Below are 23803 nucleotides of genomic sequence, written 5' to 3' on the forward strand. Positions count from 1 at the left end.
GAACCTTAAAATTACAAAGCTAAAGAATGTCAGAATTGGAAGAGATCATCTACTTCCAGTTCATCTGATGGTTACAAAAGAGTAAAACTAAAGCCCTCAAAAGAAAATAACCTATCTAAAGTTACATGGTAAGTTAAAATAATTTACCTTGCTTCAGTTTCTTAAAAATCAATAAAGGAATCTCTCAGCATCACATTTACAATACTTAAATAATCAAGATTTTGGAGTAAATAAACAGTTTGGTTATACTGCATTTAATTGCATAGTGTGGCACTTTAATTGTTTTCTAATTGTTTCTTGTGTGTTACTAGTTTTTTCTCTCCAGAGACAGGAACCATGTCTCACACTTCCATAATTTTAATATGACCCAGACTAGTATTCAAAATATAGCAGATTTTTAATAAACACCTTCACATGGGTTAAAGTAGATATGGGCACTAGTGACATACTATTCCCCCATGTAGTTAGTTCAGTTCTAACACTGAAGTCTTAGAAAGGACTGTAAGGCACAAAAAAGAAACTATGTAAGGTTAGTGATTATTTAAAAACAAATACCTGTAAAGATCCTTTTGCTCTACTTTATTTAAAAGCAAAATTTAATATGTATTGGTGGAATTGTTTTTCAGGATTGTTTTGTATTTGTTTTTGCTCAATGGGGAAGGGAAAAGGGAGGGACAAGTAAATAAAAAAAATTGATACTTTGAAAATAAACTTTTTAAAAAGCATTACCTAATCTTTTATATACCAATGAAACTCTTTATTTACTTTAGCACTGATTTTTTAAATGTTAGATTGTGAGGTCTTCCTTTTAACCCTCCACAGGGCCTGCCGCTTTAAGAAGACCTCAATACATAGTTATAGATTCATTAACTGGTTAAATATCAGTTCATAAAAAGCTGTGAGGAGCTGCATTACTGTACACAAAATGGTGCTAAGACCTTCCCCACTCGGACTCAGTTGAGGACAGCCCAACATCCTATATACCCAAAAGTATCAGAAGTAGTAGTATACCCCAGACCTGTTATATGTAAGTGATATATCCATTTGGATACTGTTGAAGTACCTGTTATGAGATGATGGTCCCCTAAACCTAATTTCAATAGGACTGTTTTCCAGTTTTCCCAACATTTGTTGCCAAATAATGAATCCTTACCCTGGTCGTTCAGATCTTTAGGTTTATGGAATACTACATTACTGTGTTCATTTGCTTCTGAACCTCGTACTTAATCTGCTATTCTATTTTTAACCAGCATCATATAATTTTGGTAATTACTGCTTTGTGTAGCATAGTTTGAAGTTTGGTACTGCGAGGCCTTTAGGTACATTTCATGCTTTATATAAACTAGCCAAATTATTGATACTTCCTTGGTCGAGTTTGTTAGAAATCATGTCATGGACATACTATATAGTCATTGTGTTGATCATAGTTGTTGGGTACCAACGTTATGGAACGACATCCACTCCCCCCTCCACCCCAGTGATCGGAATTGCTAGAGAAACCCAGTATAATATAAGCCTAACCCTACTGATCCAAATGGATTGAACTCCATGGAGGAGTCAAAATGTCACAAGTAGTAGGAAATTATATAGCCCTGGAAATTATATAGCCCACCCCCCTCCTTTTAATCAAAGCACAAAGAGAGGAAAGTACACTGGCTGTGTGATGATAGGCATGGCATTGTACCATCCCAGAACTACCAGACAACTCTCCAAGACCTCTGAGTTGTAGGACTTATTGTAAGTCTTTGGCACAATGGATAGGGCCAGTGGATAGACTTCTCAGTTTGGGGTCAGGAAGATATGATCAAGTCTGGCCTCATATATGTACTACTTGTGTGACCTTGGACAAGTCACTTAACCTCTGTTTGCCTCAGTTTTCTCAGCTGTAGAGAAGCATGACAACAGTACCTATCTCCCAGAGTCGTTGTGAACATCAAATGAGATAATATTTGTGAATTGCTTAGCACAGTGCCTGGCACATAATAAGAGCTACACAACTGCTAACTATTGGTAGTGGTGGTGGTGATAGTAGCAGTAGCAGCAGTAGTGTAAGTAGTCATAGTAGTAATAGTAGCAGTAGTACCTAGCACATAGTAAGAGCTACAAAACTGCTAACTACTGGTAGTGGTGGTGGTGGTAGTAGTAGTATCACCCAAACAGGGAATTTTGTCACTGGGGCAATGAAATGGTCCAAACAACAACAAAAATTGAATCACACACCTAATTTTGATGCCTCATTTATTCAATTATCACTGAAGAAATTATCTCTTACACATATGGCATTTCCCAGATAATTGGATTAACCATTTAAGTACTCAAATGTATTTCTATTTTAGTATTTTTTTAAGAAAATTAGTGTAAGGGGCAGCCAGGTGGCTCAGTGAGTGAGAGCACCAGCTCCAGTGATGGGGGATGACCTGGGGATCAAATCCAGGCTCAGATACTTAGCACCACACCCAGAAATAACTGGCTGTGTAACCTTGAGCAAGTTATTTAACCCTGATTGCTTTAAAAAAAAAAAAGAAAGAAAGTTATTGTAAAATAAATCATGCACCCAGTCTTCTTCTTCTGAAGGTTCTGAATAGAATTGAGTGCTTTCCTGATAACGCAGGATGGCAAGGATTGAGTCAGATTGTAAAGTGCTACAAGTGCCAGAGAGAGAAGTTGTATTTTACTTTAGAACCAAGAGGGAGCCACTGGAACATCTAGAGTAGGGGAGGGACATGGTCAAACCTGTGTGTGTATGTGTGTAAGTATGAGTATGAGTGTGAGTGTGTGTGTGTGTGTGTGTGTGTGTGTGTGTGTGTGCCTGTACTGGTGCCTGTGCTCAAATTCTTCTTATCACTGAAGAGTAGGGAAAGTAATTATTATTGAAGAATAGGGCAGAGCTTGGCAGGCAAAGATGTAGACCAGAAGAAGTCATTGTATATAAAGGAGTCAATCAAATAAAGGTAGAAAGGATAAGTCTGTATATGTCTAATATGTGAGTGAAGTACAGGAATCCTAAAGGGAAAAATGGGAGGTAAGTATGGAAAAGTTGACTGAAGCCAAATGATAGAGAGGATCGAATGCCAGCCCAAAGAATTCATTCAGTGGATATTGGGAGCCTATTCAAGGCTTACCAATGGAGTAATGTGATGAGAGCATAACTGATTATGTTTAGGAAAAGAAAAAAAAAACCTTATCTAACCATGGCCATCAATCTTTGCTGACCTTTGTTCACTAGATTAGGTTATGTTTTGGAAGTGTAACATGTAGTAGCTTAGGTCTTGGCCTTGGCTCTTATGCTGAAAGGCACAAAATAAAGGGTTCATTCAGAGTGATTTTCTTTTTAAACAAAGTAGCAGAGGAATAAAGACCATCCATTCCCTTCCTCTCTGTTAAAATAGGGTTTTCTCTGTTCTCTTTTTCCCTTCTCAGAGTTTGAATAAAGCTTCAAAAGCAAGTAATCCCATCTGAGCAATGGTAAAGTTTCTCTAATTTAATGGATGATGGGCACAAAACCCTGACTTCAAAAAAACAATTGGATCATAGATGTAATCATAGATGGAGCATAAGAAGGGATCCCTACAGATCTTTTAGAACAACTCCCTCATTTTTACAGATGAAGAGACTGAGTCCCAGGGAAGTGAGTGACTTGCCTAAGGTCACACTGGAAGTAAAGCTGTCAGATCTGGGAATCTGAACACAGGTCTTCTGATCCCAGTCAGAATTTTTCCCATTATGCCACACTGCCTCACCATAAAAATGAGCAAATGCCATCTCTTCAATTCATTAACCCGATTTACTGGATTTTTCTAGCTCATCTGTCTGAATTTGCTACTCTGTTATCATCACTAAGACCCAGCTAGTTAAGAACTGATAGAACACAAGATTCAATATGAAGAAAATGGTCTCATTGAGCAAATGAGTGTTTAGGCAACACTGCATAATAGCACAAAGAGCCCTAGATTGGGAATTTGAAGACCTAGGTCTTCTATTCTCCTCTCTGTTCCTGATTATATGTTCCTTGGGAGAGTTGTTGGCCCTCCATGGGCTTCTGGGAAATGAGGTGGTTGGAATAAATGTTCTTAAAGTTCCCTACTATTTCTCACATTCTATCCCTGTCTAGTCTCTGTATTAAGCTAAGTTTCCTTCTGTCAATCCAAAAATGCCAGAGAAATAGGTACATGTGCCTATATATTCAAAAGATTTTCTAGATTTTCTCCATTCATTTTCTCCGGATATTGATGCCATCTTCAAACTAGACCTAAATCTTTCCTACCTGAATCAGTTCACTGTTATACAACTGTACACACATCATTAGCTGGGGACTTCTGGGTTCTGTTTTTACTGACAGGCATCCATTCAGATTCACATTTAAGGGCATCACTATGTGTATGCTAACTCTCTATCTAAACAGTAAACAGAAGTCCCAAAAGAGGTAAATTCCAACTTGTTTAGAGGTGCTGATAGGTCACCATAATTGTCTTGAAACTGTCTAACAAACAGAAGACCAAAGAGAAAGGGCTATATGGTTTGCTGAAATTACATGTGCTAGAAGGAAAATTTAAAGCAATTCAATTCTGAGGCCCTAGAGCTAGAGAACAAGATAGAGTCACCATGCATATCAGAATGAATTAATTCTTAGCTTCACAGAACTATAGAGCATCAACATTAGAAGAAAATCTGAAATCATTGAATGTAACACCCATGAATGCAAGTAAATGCTCTCATCACAACGGTGTAGCAGTCTGCTATCGTGAAACTTCTTTTTTGTACACTCACTGTATGGTTTAACAGAAAAGCTCTACTGCTACTTTTGTCAAATTTCTGGACTTTATGGGTATTCTGAATGAATGTTAAGACGATGGCAGGTGAATCCTTGGCTTTTGGTGCTGTGGAAAACACACTGAACCTGGAGAAGAGTGGATTTGGGTTCTAATTCTGTCTCAGTTACCCCTGTGAAACCATAACCAAATAAGCTGTCAAATGGAGATAATGCTACCTGCTCTGACTCTTTTTCTGAATTGCTGTCACATAGCTAAACTTAATTTCACCCATCCAGCACTGAGCTCCATACACTATAGGGGTTTAATAAATGTACTGGTAAGACAAATAACAGAAGTGGAGGTGCCTTGCAACCATAATATGCTACTACATAGAGTATAAGTGTATATACATATACATTTAAGTCTAAGTATAACTACATAGAGATAAGAGATCATTATTATAAATGACCTCATCGAAAAGATATTCAATTCAAACATTAAGCACCCACTATGTGCACAAAAAGGAATCCCACCTCTCTCCCCCAAAATGGATCTTCTTTAAGCTAATAAAATTCTCACTATGTTTTTGGAATCAGAAGAAACACAGAGGCTGGGATAAGAGGTAGGCAATCTACCTGCCTGCTTGTAACATCTTCCCTAGACAATCAAGGGCTTCTCACTTCTACAACGAAAACTGGAAGCTGGGAGTTCCATAAAGTGTTGTAGGATTTTTGTCTTTGTTTTTCCAGTGGGGGAGGAGGGTGGCCCTGTGCACAGGGACAATGAAGACATTAACAATCAGAAATTCTGTCCTGCCAAGTGAATAGCACACAACTAGAAACAAAAAGATCAACAATAAAAGATCCCTGGTGTGTAACAAAATATCCACTTAAACCTAAACTTCAACAAGCCAAGTAAAAGCATAAGTAACTTATTTTCTTATTTAAGAACTACTATTAAAACTACCTATATGATCTCAGGCAAATCACTTGAGTCACTTCTCATTTCCTCCTCAGCCAAATGAAGGGATTGAATTGAAAGGTATTAAAGGGCCCACCCAAGTCCCAACAAATCAGGATTCCTCTATTTACTACCAGCCACTCCCTACCCCACCCTGTACAGAAGTCAGTTTACCAGATAATCAGAAATACAAATCCTGATTTCTAGGTTGAGAAACTCTTTTTACCACAGGAGCTACAATCCTAAAAAAAGATTTTTTTTTCCTCATTAATTTTCCAAAATGACTTTTAAAGAATACCAGAAACTATGAGTTTAATCTTCACCTGCAGGCAAATAGTTTAGAATAACCACCAGAAGCCGGAACTGAACAACCAAAAATGTGGAAGAACAAGGAAGTGCCATCACAGCTCTGGAGAGGAGGAGAGAAAAGCAGAGCCAGATACAGCCTGGAAGATAAGAAGCATCACTTGAAGAAGAGGGAACAGGCTGTGACAGGTATTTACTAATCCTGAATCCCAAGGTTTTCTTAAGGAAAAATGGATCCAAAAGTTAGGAGTTTAGGATGACAGTTTTGTTTTGTTTTCCCCATATCATATGAATTTTCAGTGCATAAAAAGAAAAAACTACTAAATATACTAAAAATACTAAAGTTGAATACTATTCCAGGCACCCAAAGCAAGGCCCCACTGCCTTCATTTTTTAAGAGACCTTGGGCAAATAAAAAAATCTAAGAGCTTATTAACTACAATCAATAACCAATAAAATTAGTCCACTGCACTGTTCAGAGGTACCTACTTGCCTGGAATTTTTCCCTCCTATCAAGCCTCCTATCCGTAGGTCACTTCCACCAAGTGGTCCTACTTTTGCTTCCTGGGGCAAGCAGAACAAGTCTAACCTTTCCTAACCCCATCGCATCCCTTTGAACATGTGAACAGGGGAACCATGTCTTCCCTTCATCTCCTTTTCACATTAGTGAAACATTCTCATATGTTCAAACTGTACCCATTCAGACATCTCTTGGATGTGCTATGACACTCACAACTTCTCTCCATTTCTTCTTCTGTGAAATGGGGCTACTCCTACTTGATTCCTTGCCCCATAGGAGCAAATGAGATAATTAGTATAAAAATACTTTATACCTAATACTACCACTAACATTCTTTGCCAAGGACTACTGTATGTATGTATGTATATATACACATTTATGTATATATACACTTATGTATGTGTGTGCATATATATATATACATCTAGACACAAATACACACATGTGTGTATGGATATGTTCACATATATATATCACAAATGTGAGTTGAAACACAAGACATCTCTTTATTCTCATAAACTAAAACTGTGCTTATAAGATAGAACTCGAAATGAACACTTACACTATGATGCAGGATAACCCCTCTAACTGATAAGCATATTTATTATTTTATTTCAGTAACACTCCAGTTTTGTTGTTATCAAGGCTGTGCCTCCCTAAAGAGAAACATGCAAGAATGTTTTAAATTTTATTCCAGAAAAATGTAGCCTTCACTTTCGTGTTAGGATGTCAACAAAGACAGGAAGAATTCAGCTTTAGTCCAAGATCTGGGCCTCCTTTGCATTTTCTCTAAAAGTAATTTCCTTCTCTGGAACAAATAATCCCAGAACTGATTAGGCCCCAAGCCCCTAGCTAAATCCCCTACATCAACACAATTACCTCTTGCCTCCCACCCCCCTACCACCCCCTTGGGAGGGTTGAAAGATTTTAAACCTGCCTTAAATCCACAGAACCTTAACCTTTGTTAAGGGGTTGGCCAACCCTGCAGACCTCCCTTCCAAAACATGGCTTTTCCTTTACTGGCTAGGCTTACCCCCTTATTATACTTAAAGAAACACACATACAAGCCATTATCACAAACCCAATCACCCACTTCATGCTGCAAATCTATGCCTGGGCCTCCCACATGGTATTTCTAGTAAATATAAACAGTGTGTCAGGAGACAGTTTGGGCATCTGTTTAACTCCCCTTGAAAGCAATACAAAACTGAAGAAGGAAATTGGTTTCTCCTGGCTCGGGGAGAACAGAGGCAGAGATGGAATGAGAGAGGGGACGGGGCTAGATGCTTCTCTTAAGTAACAGGTGAACACAAACCAGAGAAAGCAGTAATCCCTACCACTGCAGTAGTTCAAGCTCTCTATGGACCAGATAACCCAGGAGAGGCCAGAGAGGGAAACATTATTCCGGGTGCTGAACTACAAAGAACTTAAAAGGGACCAGAGCATTCCAAATCCAGATTCACACACACACACACACACACACACACACACACACACACACATTCTCCCCTCCCCCCCAACACACAAGTGGCCACTCATCCAATCCCCTATTACAAGCCTTTTAAGTCTAGTAAAGAAGGCAACCTAGCCGAAGTTAAGAACAGCGCCGTATGTTCCGAAGTATAGGAAACTAATTTTGAAGATTTGTCCCAAGAAAATCTAAAACCCAAGGAATTTCCAAAACGCTAACTCTTCCCCCCTAGCGGAAGTCCCCCAAAACACTTTCACTACCGGTTTCAAAGACTTCCAGACCCCCTGGGGAGACGAAAGAAAGAGCCGGCTTCTTACCGTTGAGTCCATTGGAGATGCTCCGATGGTGCAGGGGCGCGGACAGGTCGTCCAGGGATCTTCTGGTAGCGCCGGCCTTCGCGTCCGCTGCTTTGTGAAGTGGGGGTGCGGGGACGGTGGACTGCTGCGGCTGCGGGGGGCCAGGGGGCGGCAGGTGCCCGTGGGGGTGCAGCGGGTGGTGGTGGTGGTCCGGGCTGCCGCCGCTGCCCGTGCTAGACGTGCTGCTGCCGTCGCCCACATCGCGGGGCCCCGCGCCGCCGGCGCCCCCCGCCAGGTTGGTGAGGCTGGCCTGGCTGTCGATGGAGCTGCGGGAGCCGGCGCCGCTGCGCTCCTCGTCCAGCATGAGCACGATCTCCTTGAGCTCCAGGTTCTCCCGCACCAGGGCCTCCTGGCGGGCCTCCAACTCGCGCAGCTTCTGCTGGGACAGGGCCACCTCCTTCCACAGCACGCCGGCCGTGTGGCGACCGAAGCGCTGCCACTCGCGCGACAGCTTCTTGCCTTTTTGCCGGTCGTCGTCCAGGAAGCAGCAGAGCTCCCGCAGCTCGTGGTTGTCGTCCTGCAGTTTCTGATTGACCTCCTTGAGGCCGCGGATTTCGTGGAGGTGCAACTGCAGCCGCCGATTTACGTCCTTCATCAGGTTTCCGTGCTCCACCATGAGGCCCATCTTCTCGCCCTCTGCCCTCCGCAGCCGCCGCGCCAGCTCCTCCTTGCTCCAGCGTAGCAGCTCCTCGTCCGGAACCTTGCTCAGATCCTCCTTGCCCGACCCTTCCGACGTGTTCTTGGCCATCGCGGCCCCGAGAGGGAGGCGCTGGACACCTTCAGGTGGGGAGGAGGAGAGAAGTGACTTTTTTCCTCCCCCTCCCCTCTCTCTCTCTCTCGCTCACTTGCTCTAGCTCCCCGGTCACCCGTGCATCTCCGGTAAGTTGTGCTATTCTCCCCTTCCAACACACTCGGACCAAAGAACACCTCTGCCTTGGGTGGGAGGGGCAGACAGACTCCCCCAGCGCCCTTTCCCCCGGCCCGGAGGCAGGGTGAGAGAGAAAGCCGGCACCTGCTGGACTCCGGTGCTGCACTGCAGCCTGTTCTCCGCAGACAATCGGGCTTAGGGCTCTCGGCTCTCCACTCCTCTCCAAAGCGCACCTGGGGCTCTCCTGGGCCGCCTCGCTCCGGGCAAGAGGCGGAGAAATTTCACTGCCCCGAGCTAAACGTGGGCTAGTCGGTGTGGGAGAAAGACTCAGGCATCTGGCAAGTCTCAATGGCCCCGCGGCCGAGAGAGACCCTCACCGGTCCAGTTCCTATTCGCCATCTGCTTCGTTGTGGCTCCCTTGCCCTTGCCCTTCCGAACAACGCACGTTTGCACTCAGGTCCCAGCTCAGCTCGCGTCCTGCCCCGGCCTCGGGCTCCGGCTTAGCCCCTATACCCGCCTGTCTTCGGTCTGGTAGGCTGGACTGTATGCACTGGGAGCCCGCTCGAGGTGGCTAAGCGTTCCGCTCTACGGGCAGGAGGAGGAGGAGACCGAGACTGAGAGACCCCTCCCCTCTTACCCCACCCCCCCCCGACTCTCCGAGCCCGAGGCGGCCCCACCTACCCAGGGAGGGAGGAGCTCGGGCTTCGCCCGCCTGCCTGCGGGAGAACTGGGGTTGGGGTGAGGAAGGATTGAAGGAAAGGAGGCGGAGAGAAGCTCTGACCAGCCCACCTTGTAACCTCCCCCACTCCACTCGCACCTCGCCTGGAGTCCTCCAGACCCGGCGCCTGGCCAGAGGTGGAGAGGAGCTGCGCTCCCACCCTCCGCCAGCCCGATTGGGTGATTCCAAGGGGGTGTGGGAGGGGCGGGATGGGCTCGGGGGGAGGACGCCTAGATGGTTGAGTCTTTTCAGGTTGTGGTTGTCTCCTCCCTCCAGTGCCCCAAAGCTCCCCTCCCCTGCTCTCTCCCGGCAGGTTCAAGTTACTGCTCCAAGAGAAAGGATATTTCGGCCCCTCCCCCACTTAGCCAATCAGAAGACTGTAAAGCGCTTTGAAAATACAGGTACAAAATAGGCCTGGGACGGGTTTGAAAAGGTACGGTTGGCGCTTGTCTCAAAAGAGATGATATTGATATTCTGCTTCTCCCCACCCCCTACCACGATCCTATTCCTCCAACTACTCGCCCGCCCCATATAATCATAGAAATGGCCTTTGCTGAAATCTTTTTCTGCTTCCCTGAAATGTCTAGGGAGGATAAACAAAATCCATTTCGATTCCTTAGTAAACGACCTGAACGAGGACAAGGAGAAGGTGGGGGGGGGGGGGAAGTGAAGAGGGGAAAGAGGGAGCAGCTGGGTGGTAGAAGGCTCCCTTGCCTATCTCTCTACCTGGGAGGGTGAGGTGAAATGGGGGCAGGGAGTTAATATGATCTACGGTTGGCTTAGTAACTTTTGTGAGCCTCAATTTACTCATCTGTAGTAAAAACTCATTTTCATTGGGTTTTTAAAGTTAACAAAGACCCATCCTCACAGCCCACTCAAATAGTGCCAGTAGTATTGTCCTCGTTTTACAAATGAAGAAACTGAGGCTAACCAGATGGTCTTTAAAATGCTTTACTGTTCTTATTACTCTATATAAAGTGATTGATGAGTTATTAATTGTAAAATTTAATGGTCCATTCTCAACCTTACAGGCGGATGCTCTAACTTTTCTTCAGTCTTTAATTCAGTTTTCTACTCTTCACCGCCTCAGTTCCTCTGGCCCTTTGGACCTTTTCCACATTGGTCTGTCTTGGCTCTCTTCCTGCTGATCTGAGCACTCTTTTTAAAAAGTCGCTTTTGAAACCTTAATGGAACCTTAACGAACTTAATGAATTGGTGATAATATGGGGATGTATAAAATCAAATCAAATCCTTGAAAATAAATAAATACGGGGGCGGCCAGGTGGCTCAGCGAGTAAGAGCGCCGGCTCCAGTGTCGGGATGACCTGGATCAAATCCGGCCTCAGATACTCAGCACCACACCCAGAAATAACTGGCCGTGTAACCTTGAGCAAGCTACTTAACCCCGATTGCTTTAAAAAAAATAAATAAATAGAAGTCTTTTTTGCAGGATTGTCATCCATGTCAAGTTCTTACTTTTCTCTCCATACTTTGACTTGGTGACCATACCAGTTTTCTTTAATTCAAATATCATTTTATGAATGGAGAAGGAAGAGAGAGAGAGAGAGAGAGAGAGAGAGAGAGGATCCGACTCTAGTCTCTCTTCTGATCTCTAGTCCTATATCTCCAACTGCCTATGGGCATCTCAAACTTGAATGCCTGGCAGACATCAGAACAGAGCTCATTATCTTTCTACCCAAGCCTATCCCTCTTCTGAACTCCCCTGCTTCTGTTGAGGGCACCAACCCTAGGTATCCTCACTCTACCTTAGCCGACATATCAACAGATGCCAAATTTTGTCATTTGTAACTCCCTAAGGTCTTGCATTGTTTCCCATCTCTCTACTCACACTGCTTCAACTCTTGTTCAGTCCCTTATCGTCTCTGGCCTGAACTATTACGATAACTTTCTAATTGGTCTCTCCCCACTTTAATCAACTATCTACATACCAAACAAAGTAATTTTCCTGAACTTCAGGTCTTACAGTTTTTCACCTCTGGGAGCAAAAGTTCTTCTGCCACTTAAAGCTCACAATGTGGTTCCATATTGCCTTTCTAACTTGACTCCTTTCTGTGGTCCAGCCAAACTGGGCTGGCTGTTCTTCACATGGAACACTCCCGCTACCTTCTGGGTGCCTTTGCAATGTCTGTCTTCCATGCCTGGAATTCACTCCCTCCTCTACAAGTTGGAATCCCCCGTTTCTTTCAAGATTCAGTTCAAGTGCTGCCTTCTGTTGGAAGCCTTCTGGCTTTGAGGAATTGAGGGTATTAGGGTATTGACTTGAGGGTATTAACTGTTTTGATTTTGTGTTTGTATCTCCAGTGTTGTTGTTTTTCCTTCATTCTTGTAGAAGACCATGATATCAGGAAGATGATGCCATGACTTGCAAGTGAATTGGATTTACAGGAGGGAACGCTGTGCAAAGCCATCAGCCTCACTTTCTCCTGTGGAGCCATCTGGATCCAGTGACAAGATAGAGATCAGGACCACTGGAGATGGCCCCTATCTAGCTACAATGCTTGGGATCATAAAGTATGTGCTAATAAAAGCTTGATAATTGATTGATTACTAGGACCTGAAAAAGTGGGTATGACATGCTGATTAGAAAGAATTTCCTTTTCAGGTTACTTTTTGTTTGTTTTAACCAGAGGGGACAGGGATTTTTACAAGTTTGGGAAACTTTCCTTGCCATTTTGTCTTTTATGTTGTCGTTAGCTTCCCTATAGCAAACTATAACAGCAATAATAACATCTTATATTTATATGACGTTTTTTACTTTTGTAACCCTGGGAATAGGCAGGACTGAGAGGTATTATCCCCACTTTACCAATGAGGAAACTGATTCCAAGAGGCTACAAGGGACAGAATCATAGAATGGGAGTTGGAAGGGATGTTGGCATTCATCTAATCCTAAAGGAATCACTGCTATAGCATGTGGGCAAATGATTTTCCAATCTTTGCTTTAAGACCTCCAGGGGAACCCGTCATCTCTAAAGGAAGCCCAGTCAATGCAGTGACTAACCATGATTTCATAGGAATTATGATGAAACATGCTACCTACCTCCTGATTGAGAGGTGACATATCAGAGACTTATTTTTAATGCGGTCAATATGGGAATTTATTTTGCTTGACTATTCATATATGTGACAAAGGTTTTGTTTTTCTTTTCACCTCAATGTATGTCTATTGGAAGTAGGGAGAGGTGAGAAGGAAAGAAAGATTTTCATTGCAATGACCAAGAGAGAAAAGAAGGAAATACGCTTGTTTTATTGCAAAGGTTAGAAGACTATGGGTATGAAATGGTACAGAAGAGGTTACTCTTGGATTTCTTTAACTTTTTCTTGATTAGAGGGGAGAATTCACTGGGTGGGGACAGGGTGAGAGGGGCAGGATAGCTACAAATGTCTGAGACATGAAAACAAATGGCTTCAAAAGACTTTATTTTTATGTAACAATACCCAAGCCTGGGCAATTTTGCTGAGGGACTGCCCTGTGCCTGGGGGAAGAAGATATGACTCCAGATGGTTTCAGAGAATGCTACATACCTGCTACCATAAAAGACTCAGTTCTGGTCTTTCTAGAGACACATGGAAAGCAGACTTCTGGTGTGAGGACAGCCTTCTCTTCCTCTCCACAGAGGTGGGCCAGACCTCAGATCATATCTATTTGTGCATATATTGAGATAACCCTCATATACATAAACTACATTTAAAACAATTTTAGTTTTGACTCTATCTAGTCTATACCATGTCCCCTCAGGTGATGTTAACCTCTTATAGAATCTGGTGCCTGAAGTGCTTGCAGCTCCACCATTTAAATGGAAAGAACAGGCACCACAAAACATGAAATAGTATATGTTGCAGAATTACAAAGAATAAGATTGGATGAAAGAAAAGCTATGTGAAGACACTTCCCCCTAATTCCTTCACTGATGTAGAAGATATATAGGTATAGAATGATGCATATATTTTTGGACTTTTTGAATCTATTGATTGGTTTTACTGATTTTTTTTCTTTTTCTTTAAATAAATATTCTTATATTAAAATAGATGGGAAAGGAGAAGTATACTGGGAGAAATTTAGATAATATGAAAACAAAAGATAGGAAAAAAATAATCAACCATCTAACTTTTTAAGAGGTCTCTTTGGGTGTTTGTTAGATAGAATCTGTCTGTTAAAACAAAATATCAATACATTTATTTCTAAGCCAGTGAGAAAGAGAGTATTTGCTAGAGCAAAAGGATTAAAATTTACCTATAAATCTTTCTGTGTAGTCCACGCCCCTTTTTTCCATGGCAGTCATTTATGACCTAATAAATCTCTCTTTCTGACATTGGCTTATGTAGGTTAGTTATTTATTTCTTTTGTCTTGGAGTTTTTTATTTTTTAATATATTTATTCATTGCTTTTTTGCTCACATAGAACTATGTATAATAGGTTTTTTTTAATTTTCTTATTTTCCCTCCATTTCTTGTTATTTCTTGTTATTTTTTGTTCATGATCTTTCTCTGTCTCTGTCTGTCTGTCTTTATCTCTCTCTCTCTCTCTCTGTCTCTTTCTGTCTCTCTCTGTCTTTCTCTCTCCCTCTCTCCTCTCCCTCTCTCTTCCTCTAAGAGAGAAATATGATTTTGATTACTAAAGCAGGGAAAGATAAGGCAGGCAAAGATAATGGTAGACAAATATTAATGATAATATCACTGCAAATATATTTAAATATTGGCAAATATATTACAATGACACATACCAAAAAGAATTTATTATAACGAGGTTGGATTTATGTCAGGAATACAAGGGGGGTTCAACATTAGGAAGGCAATGAGTATAATTAATAATAAAACAATTAAAAACCATTTGGTTTTCAATCCAATGTATGTGGATAAATGTTGAAAAAGCCACTAATAAAATACAATGCTTCTTTATGTTGAAAACACTAAAAAGTATAACAATAGAAAATATTTTTTTCAATATGATAAAAAGCATTATCTGCAATCAATATGAAGCTTTATTTGTACTGAAGAAATATGACACAACCTATTAAGAACAGAGATGAAACAAGGGTACTTGCTATCACCATTATTATTCAGCATAGTTTTAACAGTGCTAATAATAGGAACATGACAAGAAAAGTAAATTAAAGGAGTAAATATTGGCAAAGAAGAGGCTAAAATATCTCTTTCCAGATGACATGATGGTTTACTAAAATAATCAACAGCAAAAATCTAATTTAGAGAATAAATGGCTTCAGCAAAGTAGCAGAGTACAAAATAATCTCACAAAATCATCAGCATATTTATTTTTTAAAACTAGGAAAAATGGATAGAAAATAAATACCATTCAAACAAACAACAAAATATATTAAATATCTGGAAGTTGACCTGCTAAGACACATAGAGAATTTATAAAGCAATTTTTAAGAAAATAGAAATAAAGGAAGAACTAGATACCCGGAGAAGGGAAAGGAGGCAAGGAAATAAACATCTGCAGAGAGCCTACTATGTGTCAAGCATCTCATTTGGTCCTTACACACTGCAAGGCAGTTGCTATTTTTATCTCCCATTTTACATTTGAGAAAACTTAGGAAATCAGAAATGAAATGACTTGCCCAGGATCATGAAGTATCTAAGAACAAATTTAAACTCGTGTCTTCCTGCTTTCAGGCCCAGCATTCTATCCAATGTGCTACTAGTTACCTCCAGAATTCAGTATTCTTGGCCTGTCTAAGTTAGCATAGTAAAAATTACATTACTACCAAAATTAATCTATAGATTTAACACTAAACCAATTAAAATGCAAATAGAATACTTTGTAGAACTGGACAAAACAAAAACAAAATTCACATAGAAGTACAAGAAAAGGGAAAATGGGACAAAGCAAGATGAAATAAAAATAGCATTTTTCAGGTCTAAAATGATATGTGTTGTCAAAAGTACCTGATACTGGATTTTTAAAAAGTAGAAAAACAGATCAGTATACTAGATTAGGTAAGCAAAGTTTATGAACCAAATGCTTATTGCTATCTAATATCTAATAAATGCAAGGACAAAATTCATTGGGGAAGGAACCCAAAATTTAACAAAAACTCCAGGAAAAACTGAATATTATTTTTTCAGAAAACATTAACCCAGCATTTAGCATCAAACATTATGGTAAGTTCCAAATGGATCAATGATGTAAATTTTAAAAAGAAAATATACAGTTGGAATGTTCCACTGGTCCCCTAGTGATGTCAGTTGGGGAAAAGTGAGGCAGGATTTCAGCATATTTAGTAGACTCCCTTTGGGAAATTTTGAGAGGGCATGGGCAAGCACTGCATGGATGGGCAGGCATGAATGCATTGCAATCTGCATCTCTGGGGAGTACCTCCAGATTGAGGAGATCACACATCCATATTTGAGGGTACCACAAAAAAAATATAGGATATTGGAAGCCTAAATTCTGTATGACTATGGGTAGGAGAAAAAAAATCTTAGCCAACTGTGATATAGAATAAATAAATACACAGTTTGGTTATATAAAAATAAAAAGAATTTGCTTAACTAAAAGCAATACATTCAGACTAAGAGGAAAATACATACTTTACATTAAACATCTCAAAGAAAAGTCTTACGTTTTCAATTTTGTTTCTGTATTACAAACATTTACAATCACTCCCACTTTAGGAAAGGTGTCTTGTAACAAGGTAAAAGAGTTAAGCAAAGCTAAGAACACAGTCACTTCATCTGAAAGGTCATGTAACATTTCACATCTGTAGCATCCCCTCACTTCTCTGTTAAAAAATATTAACAGAAATCTATTTTTTTTCCCTCTCTTGCCTTCTATCCCATTAGGAAAAAAATAGAAAAGAAACATTGCAAAATTTTTTTGTAATAAGCATACATAGTCTAGCAAAACAAAATCCCTCAATGGCTATACACAAATACATATGTGTGTTTGGATCTCCTTCTGCTCCCTAAATCTACCACCTGTATGTAATGAAGAGCCTATTGAATCCTTGGTCCTCAGGAATCACGTATGTTCACTGTATTGAGCATAGTTCTTAAGGTTTTCAAAGTTATTTATTTTTACTGTGTTGTCATGCAAATTTTTCTCTTGGTTCTGTTCATTTCATTCTTCATTAGTTTATAAATAAAAGTTCTTAAAATTCTTCATTTTTATAATATTGGTGTCATAAATTATTCTTTGTATCACTTTGCATCAGTTCACATAATTCCATGTAATTTTGAAATCATCCGTTTCTTACAACATAATAATATTCTATCATAACCATATATCACAACTTATTAAGACATTCCCCAATTGGTAGACATCCTCTTAGTTTTCTTTTTTTTGCCACCATGAAAAAAAACAGCTATAAATATTTCTCTCCATAAAGGACCTTTTCTTTTCTTTGATCTATTTTGGGTATAAGCCTAGCAGTGGTATAGTTGGGTCAAAGGGCAAGCACCATTTAGTAACTTTTTGTGCATTAATTCCAAATTGCTTTCCAGAAGGATTGTACCTTATTCACAGGTCTAATAAAAGTCTGACATGCAAAGTTTATAAGAAATTGACGTAAACTTATAAGAGTAATATAATATTCTCTAATGTAGTCAAAGGATATGAACAATCAGTTCTTGAAACAGATTTAAATAAGCACTTGAAATAAAAATCAATAATTAGATTCAAATTAAAACAACTTTGAGATGCACCCCCCCCAATACTCATAAAACAAGCATTGATAGCAAAAGATGACAAAATTCAGTATTGACAGGGATGTGGAAAACAACATGGTAATTCATTGATGGTGGAGCTATAAATGTTGATCCTATCATTTTGGATTAATGAATTAATAAAGCATTTATTAAACATTTACTATATGCAAAGCACTGTTATAAGCACTGGGGGTAGAAACAGGAAATTGAGTCCCTACTCTCGAGATGCTGGCATTTTAACTGGGCAGACAGCACATACAGGAGGTCCAGCCCTAAGTCAGATGGAAAGATTTCATGGTCCTTAGGGTGTAGCAGCAAAACAGGTTAATACTTCTTTAATGTCATTTCCATGATAACATCTAATCAGTTTCTGCCATTGGACCAATTTGACAGTGCCAAATACTTTGTTGACAAAAATGTTCTTTTCTGGATCTTCAATAGATGTGGCTGTAGCACCTACAGGACAAGCTGAGGATGCTGGAAACATTGCTATTCTCAAGGCTCTTGGGTTCATGGTGAAGGTCTATCTTCATAATATGTGGAAAATTTTGGTGGTGAAGGTGGTTTGACATGTCTGGTCTATACTGCTGCCTTTCTCTGTCTCTTCTCTTTTCCTTCTCTCTTTCTCTCTTTCAATTATCTAACTATACAATAATTTTTTTCTAAAAATATTAATGCTCTTTGACTTCCAAATCCAATTTTATGTTTTATAGTTCTAAGGAAATTTGTAACAAGTAGAAAATACTATCTTAAAAATAACCCACAATAGCATTATTTATAATAGCAAAAAAAAGGGCATGGCTAGGTGGTGCAGTGAATAAAGCACCAGCCCTAGAGTCAGGAGGACCTGGGTTCAGATCCAGCCTCAGACACTTAACACAAAAAAACTAGCCATGTGACCTTGGGCAAGTCACTTAACCCCAATTGCCCTCCAAAAAGCAATAATAATCGCAAAAAAAGGCCTGGAAATAAACTGTTCAGTGATTAGAGAATGGTTAAATAAGTTGATTCTAATGGTATATCACTGGGCTATAATGGGCTATAAGAAGCAGCAAATATAAGAATACAAACACATAAGTGAAGTTTCATATGAAGTCACCCAGAGTGAAAAAAAAAAAGAAGCAAAATAACATTATACACACTGACTTCAACTGTGTAAAGAAAGGTGGAGGGTGGGACATCAAACATCAGCAAAACTCATGGTAAATACAATGGATAGTAACAGACAAAGCCTTTATTTGTTTGATCAGTAGGTAAATAATGAAAGGAGACAGTAATATGTGCAATTCACAATCACAGCTCTCACCTTATTTTACTTAATTTTTAGGATATATCATTGCCTATTTATTCTATGATTGGTTTGTTGGAGAATTTGATTTCTTTCATTTTTTTTCATTATTGTTTAAGATTTTCCAATATTTTCTTTTGGTTCTTATTCATATATTTAAACATTTGTATTGATGATAAAACAAAATTAATTTTTTTAATGAGGAGACTAGAATAAGCTTCTTTCCTGGGAAAAACTGTACCTTTGTTCATTGTCTAAATTACTTATTTGGCAAGTAATCATGAACTTTTTGTGCCAACTTAATGTATTATTCATTCTCTTTTTATGTGCTTGACTTGTCTCGCCCACTAGACTATAAACTTCTTGAAGGCATCTTATAATGTCTGCTGTAACCCCACAGGACCATATACAAGTCTGGGTATACAGTAGCTACTCAGTAAGTATTTGCCAAATGATTGATGGATGGTTTAAAGCACTGTCCCCTTAATTTTGTGAGTGGAGAATAGAATGGAGACAGGTCTAATTAGAGAGACCAGAGTTCTAGCACCAGCTTTCCAACTAACTACCTATCTGAATTTGGCCAAGTCACTTGTCTCTGGGCCTCAGTTTTCTTACCTAGTAAAAGCAAGGAGTAGAACCAGATGATTCCTGAGTTACTTTTTTTCTGAGATGTGACATTCTGTCTTCTAGGCTTCTAAGGCCTCTTCTACCTTCAACATTCTGTGTTCCAGTATTCTAAGGTCATTTCTATCATAGGCCCCATCCATCTTTGACATTGTGTGTGTGTTCCAGGATTCTAACACCCTTTCTAGTTGTTTTATCATAGTTCTTAAGGTTTTCAAAGTTGTTTTTACAGTGTTGTCGTCATGCAAATGTGGGGGGCCAGGGTTTGATGGTTTTTAGATCCCTCTAAATGCTGACATCCTGCGTTCTATGGATCTAAGATCCCTTCTTCGAAATATCTGTTTCTGTGGAAATATCCCTTGCTGGCAAAGTGCTCCTATTTCTCACTAAGGACTATATAAGCAATCTCTCTTCCCCTACTCGTATAGAGAATTTTCTCCTTTGAATTCTTCTCCTTAAACAGTGGAAATCTGAGGGTTGATTTCCCTTTTGTCACACCGATGACAGAGCTAGACTGTTTTGAGTTTCCACTGGTGTCTAATGACTGTCCAGGTTCCAGTCTCCTGCCTGAGCTGATTGTGTTCCAGTCTGCATGAGACAGGCCATTGGAAAGTTTTGGCAAGGATTTTATTCATCGCCTTTCAGGCTTTTAGCAGTCGATCCATTAGTAGGTGCTCTTTTTATAAAGACAAAACACAAGTAGATGACATTTTCTCATCACATTCAGTGATATTCCTGGAACCAGATGGGTATGAAAACTGATAATCTCCCTAAATAGGCTATGGAGGAATGAAACAGATATTTGTGATAGTAGAAACAACATAATAAATTAAGAAGAATAGTGGCTTAAGATGCAAAAGGCCATTTTCTTGCTCCAGTTTTGCTAACAATAATTCTAGATCACATTTCTTTGCAGTTTACAAAGTACTTTTCACCTACTATTTCATCTACTTCCTTAACATCCCCATTTTGCTGATGGAGAAACTAGGTGCTGTAAAGTAGCTTCCCTGTAGTCAAGCAGCTAGTGAAGTCAGAACCTAATTCCAAGGCCTGTGGTCTTCCCACAACACCATTCTACTTGAGTACAAGGGGGTGCTTAACTGGCAAAATCGCCAGAGAGAGATCAGAAAAACTAGAATGGGAATAAGGCTGATGGAACTAGCAATTAGGAAATCATTGGTCAGAACTTTGAAAGTTTTAACAGAATAATGGAGACAGAAGCCAAGTTGAAAGGGGTTGAGGAAAAAGTGGGTGGCTACTCAGGAAGCAGGATCAGCAGGAAGTAGAAAACTTGACTAAGTGCTTTTAGGAGCGAACTGGGAAGAGAGAGTTAGTACAGTAGCTGGATGGGGTAGAAACATCAAGAGAAAGGTTTTTTTGGTTAAGGTTAAGAATTCAGAGGGGCTCTTCCCAGTACAGAGCTTTGTTCATTAAAGGCACCATATGAATGATTAGTGAATGAATTGGATTGGATTGAAGGATGAGGGGTGTCCTGTTTTCCATTCACCAATGCAGCATACCTGCTATATGAGTGACTTAGAGAAGTACCTTCTACCATAGAGAGAGAGGGGGAAGGGGAAGGCCTTCTTTGTAGAGCTATAGGAATATAGACATAGTCCTTAGTGAGAAGTAGGAGCATTTTGCCAGTAAGGGATAGTTCTCAGAAGGGAACTTAGATCCACAGAATACAGAATGTCAGCATTCAGAAGGATTTTAGAACCATAACAGGCTGTCAGATGTACAGCTCCATACAACCTTTACTTATGCAGACAGACAGTATTTCTCTCCTCTTCCCTCTATATATTGAAGAAAATCTAAAGAAAAAGGTTTACCTTATTGTGGATGCTGATGTATAATCAAGGGATTTGTCTTAGCTGGGACAATAAATCTGCAGGAAATCTTTTCCTCGTCTTCCTCCCCTCCCCCACCCCATGCCTTCCATCTGAGGCTATTTTCTATTTCTATTATATAATATTTCTACTGTATAATATATCTTGAATGTATATAGTTATTTGGTGATGCAGAGTATATAGTGCCAGGTCTGGAGCCAGAAAGACTCATCTTCCTGAGTTCAAATGTGACCATAGATACTTACTAACTGTGTGACATGGGCAAGTCATTTAATCCTGTTTGCCTCAGTTTCCCCATCTATAAAATGAGCTGGAGAAGGAAATGGCAAAACACTACAGTATCTTTGCCAAGAAAACCCCAAAAGGGACCACAGAGTTGGACCCAACTAAAAAATGACTGAACAACAACAGCACAGTTATTTAAATGTTGTTTCCTTTTTCCCTAGAAGCTCCTAGAGAGCAGGAACCATTTTTCTTGTTGGCTTTCTTTGTGTCTCCAGTGCTTAGCTCCACGCTGGCCTGTATTAAGCACTAGATGGTATAGTGAATAGAGAATGGAACCTGGAATCAAGAATGAGTTCAAATCTTCCCTTAAACCCTTCCTAGTTGCATGATCTAGGGCAAGTCACTAACCGCTGCCTGCCTCAGTTTCCTCATCTGTAAAAAGGGGATAATAATAGTACCTATCTCATGGTGTTGCTTTGAGGATAAAATGAGGTAATATTTGTAAAGTGCCTTGTGAACCTTAAGACACTCTATAAATGCTAGGTATTATTGTTATTAATAAATCTTCATTTATTTTTGTTCTAGTCCCCGGAAGTATCTGATTGTATACTCCATTAACAGATGTGCAGAGTGACTACACCCAGCTCTCATCTGTGGCTTCAAGAAGCTGTAGCATGAGCAGTGACCACACTCTGGTAAACCATCTGGGCAGACAGGCTAGACCACTAGACCTCAAACCAGACAGAAAGTTAGGGGGTGTCTACCCCAAGCACATGAAGATTTTCCCTGACAGAAAGGGCAGATGAGAATAAGTATTTGCACTGTCCAGGAAGGCAGCTGAAGTGCTTAGAGTTTGGTCAGACATCAAAGACACCAAGGTCACCCACTGCATCCCGGGCCATCACCAGTCCTTCTGACTTTTGTCCTGCCACTGGACTTTGATGACTCTGGAGGACAGAGTGAGACTGACAAATATGTACAACTCTGCCTCACTTAAATCCAATTCATCCACAAGTCAAGGTAGCACAGTGAATAGAGCACCAGCCCTGAAGTCAGGAGGACCTGAGTTCAAATGTGGCCTCAGACACTTAACACACAAAAAAACTAGCCATGTGACCTTGGGCAAGTCACTTAACGCCAATTGCCTTCCAAAAAGCAAAAATAAAGACATCATCCCATGATGGCATTGGTCCTCTTCAAAGACAAGGACAAACAACGATTAGTCCCCAACTTCGCAGGACATCCCCTCCCCAAGCTCCTAATTCCTTCCTCCAAAATTACCTTTTGTTCATTTTATATATTCTTTTATGTGTACGTGTGATCTGTAAAAATATAAGTTCCTTGAGGGCAAAAATTGTTCATATTTAAGTCTTTGTATTTCCAGCACTAAGCACAATGCTTAATAAATACTTGTTGATTGATTGACAGCTAAAGACTTTTTGCTCTCTCTTCTGGGGAGGAATCTAAGAGTTATTCCTTACATTGTCTCTTTGGGAACCTCCACAAAAGCCCCCCTCCAGGGGCCTCCTCTTAAGCATGTAAGGGAACCTGGGTTTTCAAAGACTATGCAAATGGAGCACGAACCCTGAGGGCCTAACTTTCCAAACTGGGAAGGTTTCAAGTATGAGCTTCATTAGGCACCATTCATCCATCATCCAGACAACCAGTCTCTCTATGGATTTTTCTAGACCCAGCATTACATGAAGATCATGGACTGAGCAGGGTAGAGATTGGCACCTGTCTTGATGGAGGGAAGATGGCAGATCCTTGCAGTATACATTAAGTATGAGCCTTCACAGGGCAGCTAAGTGGCACAGTGGATAGAGCTCCTGGTCTAGAGCCAGGACTCATCCTCCTGAGTTCAAATCAGATACTTATTAGCTGTGTGACCCTGGGCAAGTCACTGAATTCTGTTTGCCTCAGTTTCCTCATCTGTAAAATGAGCTAGAGGAGGAAATGGCAAACCATTCCAGTGTCTTTGCCAAGAAAACCCTAAAAAGGGCCACAGAGAGTTGGACACAACTGAAATGACTGAACAGCAAAAATGAGGGCTCATCAAAGCAGTGTCTCTGGAATCTTGCTCCACTATCCTCTCTATTTTAGACCAAGGCAGTGATTCTAGGAGGAAGTCCCTGGTAGAATTAGACTGCTGGGGCCATTCTGTGCCTGTTGGT

At 40.4% G+C, this 23803-nt stretch overlaps 1 protein-coding gene and 1 long non-coding RNA gene across 6 annotated transcripts in view; one reads left to right on the top strand and one right to left on the bottom strand.

Annotated features, from left to right (window-relative positions):
* The window catches only part of LOC138173930 (coiled-coil domain-containing protein 85C-like), a 190458-nt gene extending 180492 nt beyond the window's left edge, over positions 1-9966 (bottom strand). Inside the window, exon 1 of one of the 2 annotated variants that reach the window (XM_069103992.1) lies at positions 8326-9966. In XM_069103992.1, the coding sequence (XP_068960093.1) occupies positions 8326-9112 (787 nt within the window). In that variant the 5' untranslated portion in view covers positions 9113-9966. The remainder of the gene's footprint in view (positions 1-8325) is intronic. The other variant, XM_069103991.1, reaches the window with a different exon arrangement.
* On the top strand, positions 5696-23053 carry LOC138173931 (uncharacterized). 4 transcript variants are annotated; one of them, XR_011171581.1, is made up of 5 exons: positions 5702-6206; positions 10264-10351; positions 12301-12482; positions 19282-19366; positions 22215-23053. It is a non-coding gene; the product is annotated as an uncharacterized lncRNA (long non-coding RNA). The 4 variants fall into 4 exon arrangements; XR_011171582.1 differs by lacking the exon at positions 19282-19366 and having other exon boundaries at positions 5712-6206; XR_011171583.1 differs by lacking the exons at positions 19282-19366; positions 22215-23053 and having other exon boundaries at positions 5696-6206; positions 10264-10383; positions 12301-16042.
* The last annotated feature ends 750 nt before the right edge of the window (positions 23054-23803 follow it).

Source organism: Petaurus breviceps, unplaced genomic scaffold (genome assembly GCF_028583685.1).
Source record: "Petaurus breviceps papuanus isolate PSGF00001 unplaced genomic scaffold, PetGlider_PUasm1.0 67, whole genome shotgun sequence".
Classification (NCBI taxonomy): domain Eukaryota; kingdom Metazoa; phylum Chordata; class Mammalia; order Diprotodontia; family Petauridae; genus Petaurus; species Petaurus breviceps.